General features: G+C 51.4%; 1 protein-coding gene across 3 annotated transcripts in view; it reads right to left on the reverse strand.

Moving 5' to 3' along the window:
* Positions 1–12,095, reverse strand: part of CACNA1G (calcium voltage-gated channel subunit alpha1 G) — a 144,646-nt gene that overhangs the window by 53,913 nt on the left and 78,638 nt on the right. The window contains exons 11-19 of one of the 3 annotated variants that reach the window (XM_086623851.1): positions 11,514–11,665; positions 10,796–10,981; positions 9,544–9,658; positions 8,659–8,814; positions 4,547–4,615; positions 3,630–3,656; positions 1,690–1,783; positions 922–1,106; positions 325–771 (exon numbers count right to left, since the gene is read on the reverse strand). In XM_086623851.1, the coding sequence (XP_086479977.1) occupies positions 325–771; positions 922–1,106; positions 1,690–1,783; positions 3,630–3,656; positions 4,547–4,615; positions 8,659–8,814; positions 9,544–9,658; positions 10,796–10,981; positions 11,514–11,665 (1,431 nt within the window). Of the gene's footprint in view, positions 1–324; positions 1,107–1,689; positions 1,784–3,629; positions 3,657–4,546; positions 4,616–8,658; positions 8,815–9,543; positions 9,659–10,795; positions 10,982–11,513; positions 11,666–12,095 lie in introns of all 3 variants that reach the window. The other 2 variants (XM_086623852.1, XM_086623853.1) reach the window with 2 other exon arrangements.

Consider the following 12,095-nt stretch of genomic DNA (forward strand, 5'->3'; position numbering starts at 1 on the left):
TTTTTTAAAAAGAAAAAAATAAAACCAGAAAAGCATATTTTTCTAAGAGAGAGTCTTCGCTCTGCACCTTTTAGTGGAACCTGTGGAGTTTTGCCCTGATCTCTCCAACATGAACCATTTGATATTGCACTGAAATACTTAATATGATGCCAACCCCATCTCTGGTGGCATCCAGAGTCCAGAGACCTTCTGGTGCTCCTCTGGTGAGACCCAGCCCCTGCAGCGGGCCATCGCTTCGCACCCAACCACATGCTCCCAGGAGAGGTACAGGCATCACTTCGACAAGGAAAAAAAGCCCAGAATGAGCGCTTGGCATTTCCTTACCATGTTGCCTTCATCGTCGCCATCATCGCAGTCCTGCCGGGGGTCATCCAGGTGGAGCTGGTGCAGCAGCAGACCCGGAGAGGTCTTCCCATTGCAGTCCTGGTGCTCGGAGGCAGAGGTGCGGCTGCTGTGCATGCTGCTGGTTCGGTACAGGGCGGGCACCTGCAAGGTGTCCTGGAGGTCGAAGGAGCCTTTTGTTTCCAGCGACTCCATGCGATGAGGCAAAGAGCCATTGAAGCTGCCAGCCCGACTGGAGTGCTCCTCGTCCGAGCTCTCCCCTTCCTCCGAACTCTCCTTCCCCTCCCCGGAGAGGAGGGATCTGCGCTCGCCGCTCTGCCCCCGACGCTTGAGGCTGGGGGCCCGGCCGATGCTGTTCCAGCTGGAGCGGCGGCTGTTCCAGCTGCTGCTGGCGCTCCAGGGGCTGTGTGGGGAGCTGCGGGTGCTGGGCTGCGGGAAGGACAGGGAGAATGTCAGCCCCGTGCCACCTACCCCGCGCTGGGCTGCTGCTGCGCCGGCTGGGGCAAAGGGACAGACGGACAGCCCCGCGAGTCCGACGGACACGTGCTGAGCATCTGCAGGAGGAGGTGACATGAGTACCGGGGACTTGAGCTCGTAGGCGGCGGGGTCCGTAGAGATGCCGCTGGCCCAGTGGGACTCGTAGCCCTGCGCTGCGTCTCCAAACATGGCACTCTTGGGCATGGGCATCGGCGTGGCGGCGGTGTGGATGATGAGCGGTGGGGTCAGGCTCTTCTTCAGCTCCGGGTGGTCGCTCAGGGCCATCACTGGAAGACACAAGTGGGTTTTAAGTGTCACACCTCGATGGGCATGTCTACAACCTGCTCCCAGGCAGGCAAAGCAGCTGCTGAGGGACAGCTCTCCTTCGGGCATCAGGAGGATGGGGCCAAAAAGCCCTTCTGGAGAGCTGAGAGCCCATCCTTCAGCCAGGCAGGGGAGCAAGGGTGTGTAAATCAAGAATGGGATCACGTGCCAACGGGAGAAGAGAGCAGATGCACATTTTCATCTGCTGCCCTTCAACCCTCCAACCAACACCTGCCAGCTCCAGCCCTGGGAACATCCTGCCCATGCTGGGCTCTCTCCATCCTCCTTCCCTGCAGCTCCACTGCCACTGGAGAAAGACCCCAAAAGCCCAAACCTTGGGCTCAGTGGGGCGATTACAGCCTACAAGCCATCATGTCTCTGCATCCCACAATCCCACCCCATGTCACAAGCCCGCTGGCCTCGGTCAAGCATGCCATGGCTTGGGCTATGCCGTTGTCTCTAGGAGGGCTCTTCCCTTCTGGACACGTTTTCGCAGCAAAGTGAGGTTTCTGTGCAAGGGCCCGTCCTCCCAGGGTTGTTACTCACAGGCTGGATTCGACAAGTTTTTCTTAAGTCCTCCCTCCTCTTCTAGGCTGGGGAGGAAGAGATCCCCCTCAGAATCGGACTTGGAAGCATCACCCTGGAGCAAAACAGAGGGTTTCAGCATGGAGGGCCAAGGGCCGTGGCACATGGACACCCCTCTGAAAAAACGGATTCCCGTCTCCAACACCACACCTATGGATCCACTGAATTTTGTACCACGATGCAACATCACCTTTCACAAAATGACGCATGCACATATTTATACCACAGACTAATTAACCTCCTACCAGGAAGACAGACTGCCTCTGGCTCCAAACGCGGTCCCAGAAAGGGATCAGGAAAAAACAAACCATTGCTTAATTTTTGCTGATGGAATTGCAGACCGGGCAGATATTAGGGAAAGACAGATATCTGGTGAGCAATTGGGGGACAAAAATTGACCCTACTCAGCTCTCTTAATTTACACACTATGGCTTAAAACTCCTTGTTGTGTGGCTCTTTCTAGGGATGCTTTGAAGAAGTGATCCAGGGTTTGGAAGAGGCACAAGGGACTCTGAGTTTCCAACGCAGCTCATGGGCACGTGTTGATGGATGCCCCACCAGCACAGGTAACGGCTGCCCTGGGCGGCCGTTCCCCTCCCAGTTGCAACACACAACAGAAGCCGAAGTTTCGTGGGTTTACGCTGCATCATTTTGGGGACTCAAATTCCGCTGTATCGTTTTGAATGCCGGGGGCTGAGCGAGAACTGCCCACTTTGACATGAGCCCATCAGGAGGAGACAGGTTTCCCATTGCTCGTGGCATGGTGCCCGGGCTCTCGTCTTGCGGCACAGACCCGATTAGGGACATCCCTGCGCACCCCACTGATCCTGTCCATTGGCTGCAGAAAGGCACTTAGGGTGTGGTATAGCCAGGATACACCCAACGGGCGGTGGTGCTCGCCAGAACGATACCCATCCAAAAGCGGATTCACCGCTGAAACTGCCGCTCTGGCAAAGGACACCAAGCCCCGTCGCGGTGTATGTCAGGAAGGAGGAGAGGCGGGAAGGGAGGGAGGATGCTGGGATGAAAGAAGCCAAGCAGACCCTCAACTTCAGCTGGGAAAGACCAGGAGCCCCAGAAAACCCCACCGAGGCTGAGCTGTGCCCCCAGGAGCCCTGGCCAGCACTGCAGAGGTTTGGTGCTCGGGTACCTGTTGGTTGTAAAAACCCAGAGGGGCCCCAGTGTGGGATGGGAGGAGGAGATGTCAGTCAAGACAAGGTCCAGTGCCCTCCACCTGTTAGACCAAATCCTGGAGGGACGGGCCCTGATATTCCCCCATGGGGTCACTAAACAGTTAAGGGATTTTTGCCAGGCAGACTGGATGCTCTCAGACACATGTTTTTAAGGTAAAAGACAGCATGATGTGAAGTGTTGGCTCAAAACTTCTCCTCCTGAGGATCCAGGACTTCTGTGCTGTTCAGGGAAGCACATCCTGGAGGACGCAGCTTGGGAAAGTCAGGAATGCACCTTGCAAGGGGGGGAGCAGTGAAGTCAGGTTGGCCTGAACTTTGCTGGAGTCAAAATGGTGTCTCCGCGGGAGCAGGGGCTCCAGCTGGCTCCAGGTTCGCTCCCCAAGGCTGCTCCCGGCTCAGCCCTGCCGTGGGGCTGCCAGGAGTGACTCATCCTCCCTAGTGGGTTATTAAAAAGGAATAAATAACGGGAAGAAATTTATGTGATTTGTATTCCTGGAGTGCTCTTTAACAGCCCAAAGGAAAGTTCTAGGGTGCAGGATGAGACGTGTGCCAAGATGGAAAAGCAGAGCTACATGGGGACTTCCCACCCCCCTCCCCAGCACCAAACCCCACGGCTGGAGGGCAGAAAGCATCTCCTCTAAAAACACCACGTGCCAGACGGAGTACGGTGCAGGCAAGCATCGCACAGCCGGGGCTGCTGCCCGTTACCTGTTCTTGCACTCCCAGTTTGCCTTTCTGGATAGAAAAGGGGTTATGAGAGAAGAGGGAGTTAAAATCCTTTTGGGAAACAAGGGTATGTCAAGATGGACCAGCCGGTACAACGGCTAAACCAGCCTGCACCAACAGGGACTGACACACTGGGATATGACGGGAAAGGGCTTTTGTGCCAAAGGAAAAGCCAGACTTCTCGGAAAGGACAGAAAGGGAAGGGAGCGGGAAAGAGAATGAGGAGGTTAGCAGAAGAGTGACGTTTGGAGTGTGCTTCGAATATCCACGGCTTCCTGACACCTGCACAGGATCATTCCACCTCCTGACCCGCACTGGAACGTGGCTGCAGATCCCAGCGTCCTGGCCAGCCCTCCTGGAACACGTCACAGAGTGGTGGCCGCAGTCCTGCCCTGTCCTGCCGAGCGCAGGGGTCCCCCACACACGTGTCCACAAACAGGCTTGATTCCAGGTCCCTTCTCTCCCGGGCACCCTCCTCTGCCCGCGTGATGGAGGGAGCCCTTAGCAGCTGTGCCCAGCAGCCAGCATCACTGCCCGCATCCCTAGGGATGTCCGCAGGATGTGACTGCACTGCGGAGGGGCTGTGATAGCCCCACGGAGAGCCTTCCCTGGGGCAGGTGTCCAGAAAGGGGTCGGTAGGAGCTGGGGCTGAAGCCACCATCCACTTCCCCGAAGCACCAACCTTAATTTACCCGGCTCCTCCAGAGAAGGAAGGGACTTAAAATCAAGGCTGACTTGACAATGAGGATGACAAAAAGGAAAGGAAAAAAACCCAACAAAACCACTCCCAAAAACACCCTCAAAAGAACAGCTACTACAATGAGAACAGCACGACGGCGTGCGACCAGGCACCACAAGAGAGACAAGCACGGCGGCAGTGGGATGTGCTGGGTACGTACCCCCGACGAGTCGACAGGCAGCTGAATACAGCTTAACTGCCCACTCGCGTCTTCTCGCTTGGAGATCTCCTGAAGGAGAAACGGGGGGAGGGAGGGGGGAGGAAGGGGAAGGGGGGGTTCAATTTTCACAGTTTCAACAGCAGGACTGAATGGGGAATCAAAGGAGAGAAAAAAAAACCACACGAAAAAGGCAGGGAAGGCAAGGAGGAGGGGAAGGAGAAGGAGGAGGGGCAGGGCCACGATGGGGAGCCGGGCTGGGGCACCCACGGCACCCAGAGCAGGGAAGGGCTGGAAGATCTCAGGTGTAGCGAAGCCCTTCAAAAGGACCAGCCTTACCTTTAAATTAAGTGTTTCGAACAGAGCTTGCTTCAGCTCCTCAGCGATAATTGTGCTAATGAAACACCAGCTAAGTATTGAAAACATGACCATTTTATTTACTTTTTTTTTTTTTTTGCAGCTGCATAATAGGATCTTTATTTATTCTGCCTTCATTAGGCAGCAACGGAGGCTTTTAATGAATGTTTGATTAACACAGTATCAGTCCTCTTACAGCCAGGTGAAATACCTCATTTAAGGAAAGTCTCCACAACCCGCTGTGAGTTCAGATCCCTCCTCATCCCCGTTAAAATCGGCAGGGTGCCCAAAGGGGCAGGGGGGCACAGCCCCAGCCTGGCAGGGTTTTGCCACACAAGTGGCCCCAGCAGCTCTTCCCAGCACCACCAGTCAGCCTTTCCCTAAACAATGGATCTTTCCTCCAGTTGCTACATGGTATGCAAAACTCATCCCACTCTAGGCTATGATGAAGAGTTTAAGACAGATGGAGCGGCTTTGGGATCGGGACGGGCCAACAGTGTCTTGCGAGGCACGTGACGGACACTTAATTTAAAGTCTTTGGTTGTAACAGAGAGAGACATCAAAAAGCCATAGAAAGAAAACCCAGAAACGCTTTTCTTTCACAAGGCAAATCCCATTGAAACCAATACGAAGGCAAAAGGTGAGGGATGCAAGAAAAACACCATCCAAAATCCTACTGAAGGAGAAGGGATCACTCCCTCTGGTCGAAGCCCAGAAGAAGTCAAAGTCTGTATTTCTCCAAGAACGCTACATCCAGAGAGCTGGTAAAGTCCTCCTGCAGAGGAAAGGATGGAGGGGCTGGAGGACCTGGCGTGCCAGGAGGGAGCAGGCACAAAGGTGGGGAAGGAATGAACCCATGAGTGAGGACAGCTGGGGACAAGGAAACCAGGAGATTACCAATGGAAGAATACACTTGGAGATGTTATTAGGAAGCCCCCTTGGGAAAGGAGCTCCATGCCTGACAAAGAGGAGTCATTGCCCGCATCGGAGAGAAGTCCCCAGGCAGAGACCCAAGAGGTCAAGCAGCAATTTTGAGTCAGCAGCTCAATCAAACGGAGTTCCCTGTCACCTTCCCCGCACCAACACCGAGCTCGAGCTAAATGGGAGAACACGCAGTCAAAAATAACCACATTGCAGAAGGCGCTGCCTGCACCTCTGCCTGCAAGAGAGAAGCAGGTTATGAAATAAAAAGAAAGCAGGGGGGGAAGGAAAAAAAAAAAAAAGAAACTCAACCCTGCAAAATATATTGCTCGGTATTTAAAGTTTGGAACAGGTCCTTTTTGTTTCTCAACTGCTTATATACATCGGCTGCTTAGCAACTGGGGCTGCAAAGCCATGCACTAAAATTAACGAGGTGCTTGCAGATTGAGGAAAGGCACTCAAGGAGCCAGGAGATAAAGGCAGCAGCCCCAGGATTGTGTTTCAGCCCACAAATCTGAAGGAGAATGGAAAAAAAAAAAAAGCCAACTCAACTCAGAAGAAGGGTCAAGTGCAATCACAGGAGGGATACGCCGGGGTTTGTTTACAGCAAGAGATGATCTCTCTATTAATTCTGCTTAAGAGAAGATCCTTTGTGTGCTGGCTAGCAAAAACCAGAACAAGATCTGTTTGCAAAGCTGAATAAAGCAGCGAGGCCAGAGCTGGCGGCCGACCTCCAGGAGACATCTGCTCCCTGTCTGTTGCGGGAAACTTGGGCTGAGCTGAGGGATCCCTTGATCCCATTGCAGTTTACTGGAGGATTGCAGAGAGCTCAGAGTAACAAGGACATGGAAGAAAGATTATTATTAAAATGTCATCATCAAAGTCTGTGATAACCCAGCACTGTCATCAGAGCCACAAGTTACAGGAACCTGGTGCAAGATCATTGGCATTGGAGATGGGCAGAATGAGCCAGAGAGGGCCCGATCTTTGGAGGCTGCGCTGGGTCCTGCTCCCGGCATGAGCATCGCTGGCTTCAGGCTGTCCCAGTGCTTTCCTGAATCAGAAGTTACTCCTGATTTACACCACAGTTAAAGCACATTTGCAGCTTTCACGGAAACCCCAGAGCTGGCATGGACCAGCCTGGTGCTGCCCAGCAGAGGAGAAGCCAGGGCAGGGATGGGGCAGCGCTGCTGCAAAAACCAGCCCAGGCAAACGGAGGGGATGCTGCAGGCGGTTCCTCTGGCTCCAGGTCAGACGTGCCCTCAAGGACTCGATTATCAGAATAAAACCGCAGCGCGTTAAGCTCGGGCATGAATTTATCGGGAGTTACGCCACGGTACCAGCAAAGCGAGCGCGGGATAAATCGCTGCCCAAGGAGCCAGGCACGCGGCGGGGACGGGGGAATGCCGGCGGGCGGGCACGGGGATGCGCCAACACGAAAACGTGGTCTGAGCCGAGGACCAGAGGTGTCAGCCTCCCTCGAGGCCAGGGGTTGGAAAAGGGGCTGCTGCATTTAAAAGCTGAGTCCTTTTCTCCAAGAAGCGGGTGCCGCAGGTGACCTCCCGCTCCGGCGACCTTCAGAGAATCAATTTGCTGGGCTGAACAGAAAGGTTCGGTTTCGAAGCCGTCATCACAAGCAGACACGGAGCTTTTTACCTCTTCTCGCTCAGGCCAGGGAACATTGTGCTATTTGGGAGAACTTGGCCGTGACCTTCCCTTCGGCTGAATAGGGGTGGGGGGGGATTTGCAGACAGAAACAGCTACAACAATAACAGTTAAAAAAGAAAAGCACCGACATGGAGAAGAGACGATACAAAAAATAAAAACCATTTCTTCTTGCTGTCTCCTGGTGCGGCTCCATTAATTTAACTCTAAACTGTGCTCCAAAAATAATAATAATAAAGATGGCTCTGTGCATAGCTATTCATAGCGTGGTAGGATATTATGACACACAAGCAAGAAATCTTAAATAATATTTAGTCACCCTAAAACACTTATAAAAATCAGAGATAGCATGTAAAAGCACAGCCTATACAAACAGATCCCAGTGAGCAGTTTTGGGTTATATTTACCTCTCCAGCCCCCTGGGAGGGTGTAAAGGTCCCTCCCCTTACTGATGTTCTTGGACAGTCGGAAAATTTTTGCAAAGGGCAGGTGGGCATCGCAGCCCCCTGCTCTGGGGTCTGGGTGACATGATCACTCGCTCCGAGCTGGACAGTTGGGAAGGCAGCAGGATGAAAAAAAAGGTTGAGTTCAAGCCTAAGTGCCCCCTTGCCCTTCCAGGAAAGCCACCAGCAACCTGGGATGTCTCGTGGAGGTTCCCAGCCCAAGGATGTAGCCAGCACAGACCAGAAATCATGTACTTTAAAATGTGCAGATCATTGCAGGGCCGGATGCAGGAAAAGCTCCGTGAACACATACCACTGAAAGAGACAATCGTGTCACTAACCTCTTACCAGCCTGAGCAAGTTTTCAGGAGGGGCTTTTAATCTGGCTGACAAAGGCGACGAGAACTGGTTCAAAGACCCTGTCATAGCAGCGAGCCCATCCGCAGCGCCCGACTCACCGCTGAATTCCCACTCCTGCGTTAACGCTAACAATGCTTTTCCTTTAAGCCCTTCGTTTAGAGGCCTTGCTGTATTAAATTGCACTGTGGCTAAGAAAAAGCAAGCAAGCAAGCAAAAAAAAAAAAAAATAAAGACAACTAATATTTTCCCCCACTTTTTTCATATACCACTCTTGTAAATGTATTGCTGTCCATCTCGGAAATCAAATTCCAGGATCTGAAGGCTCTGAAACTTTAGAAGAAAGCAAAGGCACAAGTGTGAGAACATTACCTCTGTCTGGAAACCCTCTACCAGGATGGCCACCAGCAGGTTAAAGAGAACGTAATTCCCAAACGTCATGAGAGCGATGAAGTAGAGAGCAGCCCAGGAGGAGGTCGATGCCATGCCGTTGTAGAGGACCTTGTTCCAGTCTTCCTGGGTCAAAATCTGCAAAGGAAGGGCCATCAAGAAAATGAAGATACTGGAGGGTTGCGTGCCGTTATCCCTGAGCCTGGCTGGGTATTGGTGCTCTGGATGGGCCAAATGAGCATCCCACTATGGCTGTAACCACAGAAGGATAAATCTGGCCCAAGCCATCTTCTGAGCCAGAGAACAGACAGGACCAAAGCCACCGTGACTCTCATGCTACTGCTAGGGATCCTGCCCAAACTGCCCCGACTCCCACCCACACCAAGGGACACGTTCAGCCATAAGGGAGTGCAGCCTCGCGTGGGCCAGACCTTTCCTTTGGTTGTCCAGAACAACTAAAAGTCCTTCACAGACCCAGCAGTTAGAGAGCTCAGAGCGGCTAGAACAAAGAACTGCACATATCCATTATGGGCTTAGAACGGATTCCATTTTTTGTCAAGATATCACCACGAATGGTCCTGATCTCCTCTCCATCTCCACCCTCTACACTTATTTTCACCCACCCAGCCCATACCCTGCAAATGCCAAGCTTTTGGCTTGGCTCCTGTCCTGCAGCCCCTCCTCATGAGCTGTCTGATTTATTGCAGAAAACGGTCTGAAGATCCCTACGTCCCTGCACTTGTGGTTTTGGGTCCTCTCTCTTCCACGGCAAGGAGCTTCACCGAGCTCTGCCAGGTGCTTTGGAAAACAACCCCAGCCCCTGCAGCCCCAAAACGCACACGAGTTGTGGCATTTTCCATTTCATACCTGGAAAACGGTGACGATGGCCCAGAGCAAGGAGTCGAAGTTCTTCCTGTCAGGCAGCGTGTCGCCATCTCGCTCCGAAGCAAACTTACAGCCAAAGAGGTGCATCCCCAGGATGCTGCACAGGAGGGAAACAGGGGCTCAACAGGAGACAACATCCATCTCCTGTTAAAAACTAATAATCATATTGCAGGACTGACTGTGTCTCCTCATTTCACCTGGGTAATTCCTTTTTTTTTTTTTTTTAAAAAAAGATGAATCATTCCGTTCCTTGAAAAACATGCCTTGAGATCATGCAAACCAGTTGTGAATTTGGGTCAAATCTGTCAAAGAGTTTCAACCAAAAAGTATGCCTGCTCCTTCTTTTTCCTTCTGCTTTGTTTTTTTTCAAGTCAAAACATTTTGTTTCCACATTTTCTAAACAAAATGTTTTGACTTTCTGGTTGGCAATGACACATTTTCAGCAAAATATGCTTAAATTGAATTAGGAAGACAAAAAGGGTTTCTGTGAAACGCCTGAATAAGAGATATCAGGGGACCCAAAACAACTTTTTCAATTTTGACAAGAAAACAGCACACCTTTCATTTTAGATTGATACTAAAAGAATAACTTGTTTTCCCCTGCTCTCAGCCAGTACCCTGAATAATCAAATTATTTACAGCTCTACTGAGCACCACAGCTGCAAGAGGTGGTTTTGGAGTGAAACGTCTCACTGGAAGACGGGACTTTATTCCATGGAAGAAACTGGCTTTCTTCAGCCTTCCCAGTGCCTGGACTGCTGGAAGACCGGAGTTGGCTGTTACAAGGAGACAGGCTTTTCTCAAAATCTAGACCAAAATTCAAAACTCTAGGGCTATGCCAAGCCTACTTCTAATGGTTCCACTGCAGAACCTCACTTCTCAGAAGAAAAGGCCCTGTGAGAGCACAAGTAGCACCACAGTTGACTCTATTTTAGGAACATCATCCTCTTCTTGGCAGTAAGTGATGGGACCGCTGTCTTGGGGTGATGTCAAGGAATCACCCAGCTGAAATATTTTCCTTGTAAATCATCTTGCAAAGACAGATGTCTTGCTTGGCCAGAGTTAAAAGAATTTAGTCAGGGCAGCAAGCCATCGCCAGCATTGGCCAGTGATGCTGTTCCTGGGACCGTTCATCTCAGCCATGTCCTGTTATGGACTCCATACATCTCACCTCATCATGGGATCCCACCTAAAACCCAGAGCAACCTCAGTACTGGGAATCGGAAGCACTCACCTGAAGATGAAGATGAAGAGCATCAGCAACATGCAGAATGTGGCCACATTGTCCATGGTCTTCATGAGGACTACGAGCTGGCGCTGGAGGGCTGGCATGAAGCGGACCAGCTTCAAAACTCGCATGAGCCGAAAAGTCCGCAGGACTGAGAGTCCCCCACCTTGCTGGCCCACTATCTCCCACACGCTGAGGGAGAAAAAAAAAGGTCATTGCAGGGTGAGAAGACAGCCTAAAGAGAAGGCACGGAGGAGAGGAAGCAAAGGGAGGGTGAAATTCAGAGAAGGGAGGGGTGGAAAACAGGTAGACACGTGCTGCCGATGTTCCCGGTGAGCTGGCCTCCATCCAGGCTTGCAAAGAGCAGGACATCACCGGAGTGTTAAAAACACACCTGCAAATCAGCAGCTGCAGGGGCAATTACAGCTTTTGCACATGCCAAAAAAAACCCAGACACCTACTTAATGGGGCAGTGGTGGTGCCATTTGGATCCTAGACTTTCCCAGGACTTTGAGACTGATAGTTTTCTGCTTGGGCCTCTTTCTAAAACGACCATAAAACAACTCCAAGATATGTATCAGCAATCATGTCTAGGAGAAATCATTTACAGCAGAGAAGTATAAAGCGTCATAGGAAGGTGTTTATGCCCACTCTCCACTACTTTCTGTTTAATTAAACAGCCAAATGAGGGGAAACAGACATAAAGCTTGCTCTAGGTTTGTACCTAATCACCACGATGATCCCATCAAAGATGTTGTATGGATTCTTAATGTAGCCAAAAGGACCATAAACAAGGACTTTCAACAACATCTCCAGGGCAAAGAGGCTTGTGAAGACTATGTTGCTGATCTCCAGGGCGTTGGTGAGCTCCTCCGGCTGGGGAAAGAAGAGGAGGAGAGGGACACAGTAAGCAGCACAGCTCCATATCCAAAATTACACCTGGAAATACAACAAGCCCCAACACTGCAAGTGCAGGAATGCCGATGGTAATGGTACAACGAGAAAACACTCACTCAAAGCCCAGGAGAGAGAAGAAAAATACTATCCGAGTATTTAAGGTTTATACACCGTTGTAAATCGAGCGGGTAAATCCAGACATGGACTTCACGTTAATCGCAGCTTTAGTACGACCACAGGAGGTTTTAGTGGCGTGTACGGAGCCTTAACGCCTTCGCATCCTCCAAACCAATTCTCCTTACGCAGGAGGGATGGTCGGATTGTTTCCTCACATAAATACCCTTTTAGGGGCTGTCTTTTTATTTAGGATCTCATCAAAAGATTTAATCTAAGATTTTCAAATGCAGAG

The sequence above is a fragment of the Tauraco erythrolophus genome, chromosome 20 (genome assembly GCF_009769465.1).
Source record: "Tauraco erythrolophus isolate bTauEry1 chromosome 20, bTauEry1.pri, whole genome shotgun sequence".
Lineage (NCBI taxonomy): Eukaryota > Metazoa > Chordata > Aves > Musophagiformes > Musophagidae > Tauraco > Tauraco erythrolophus.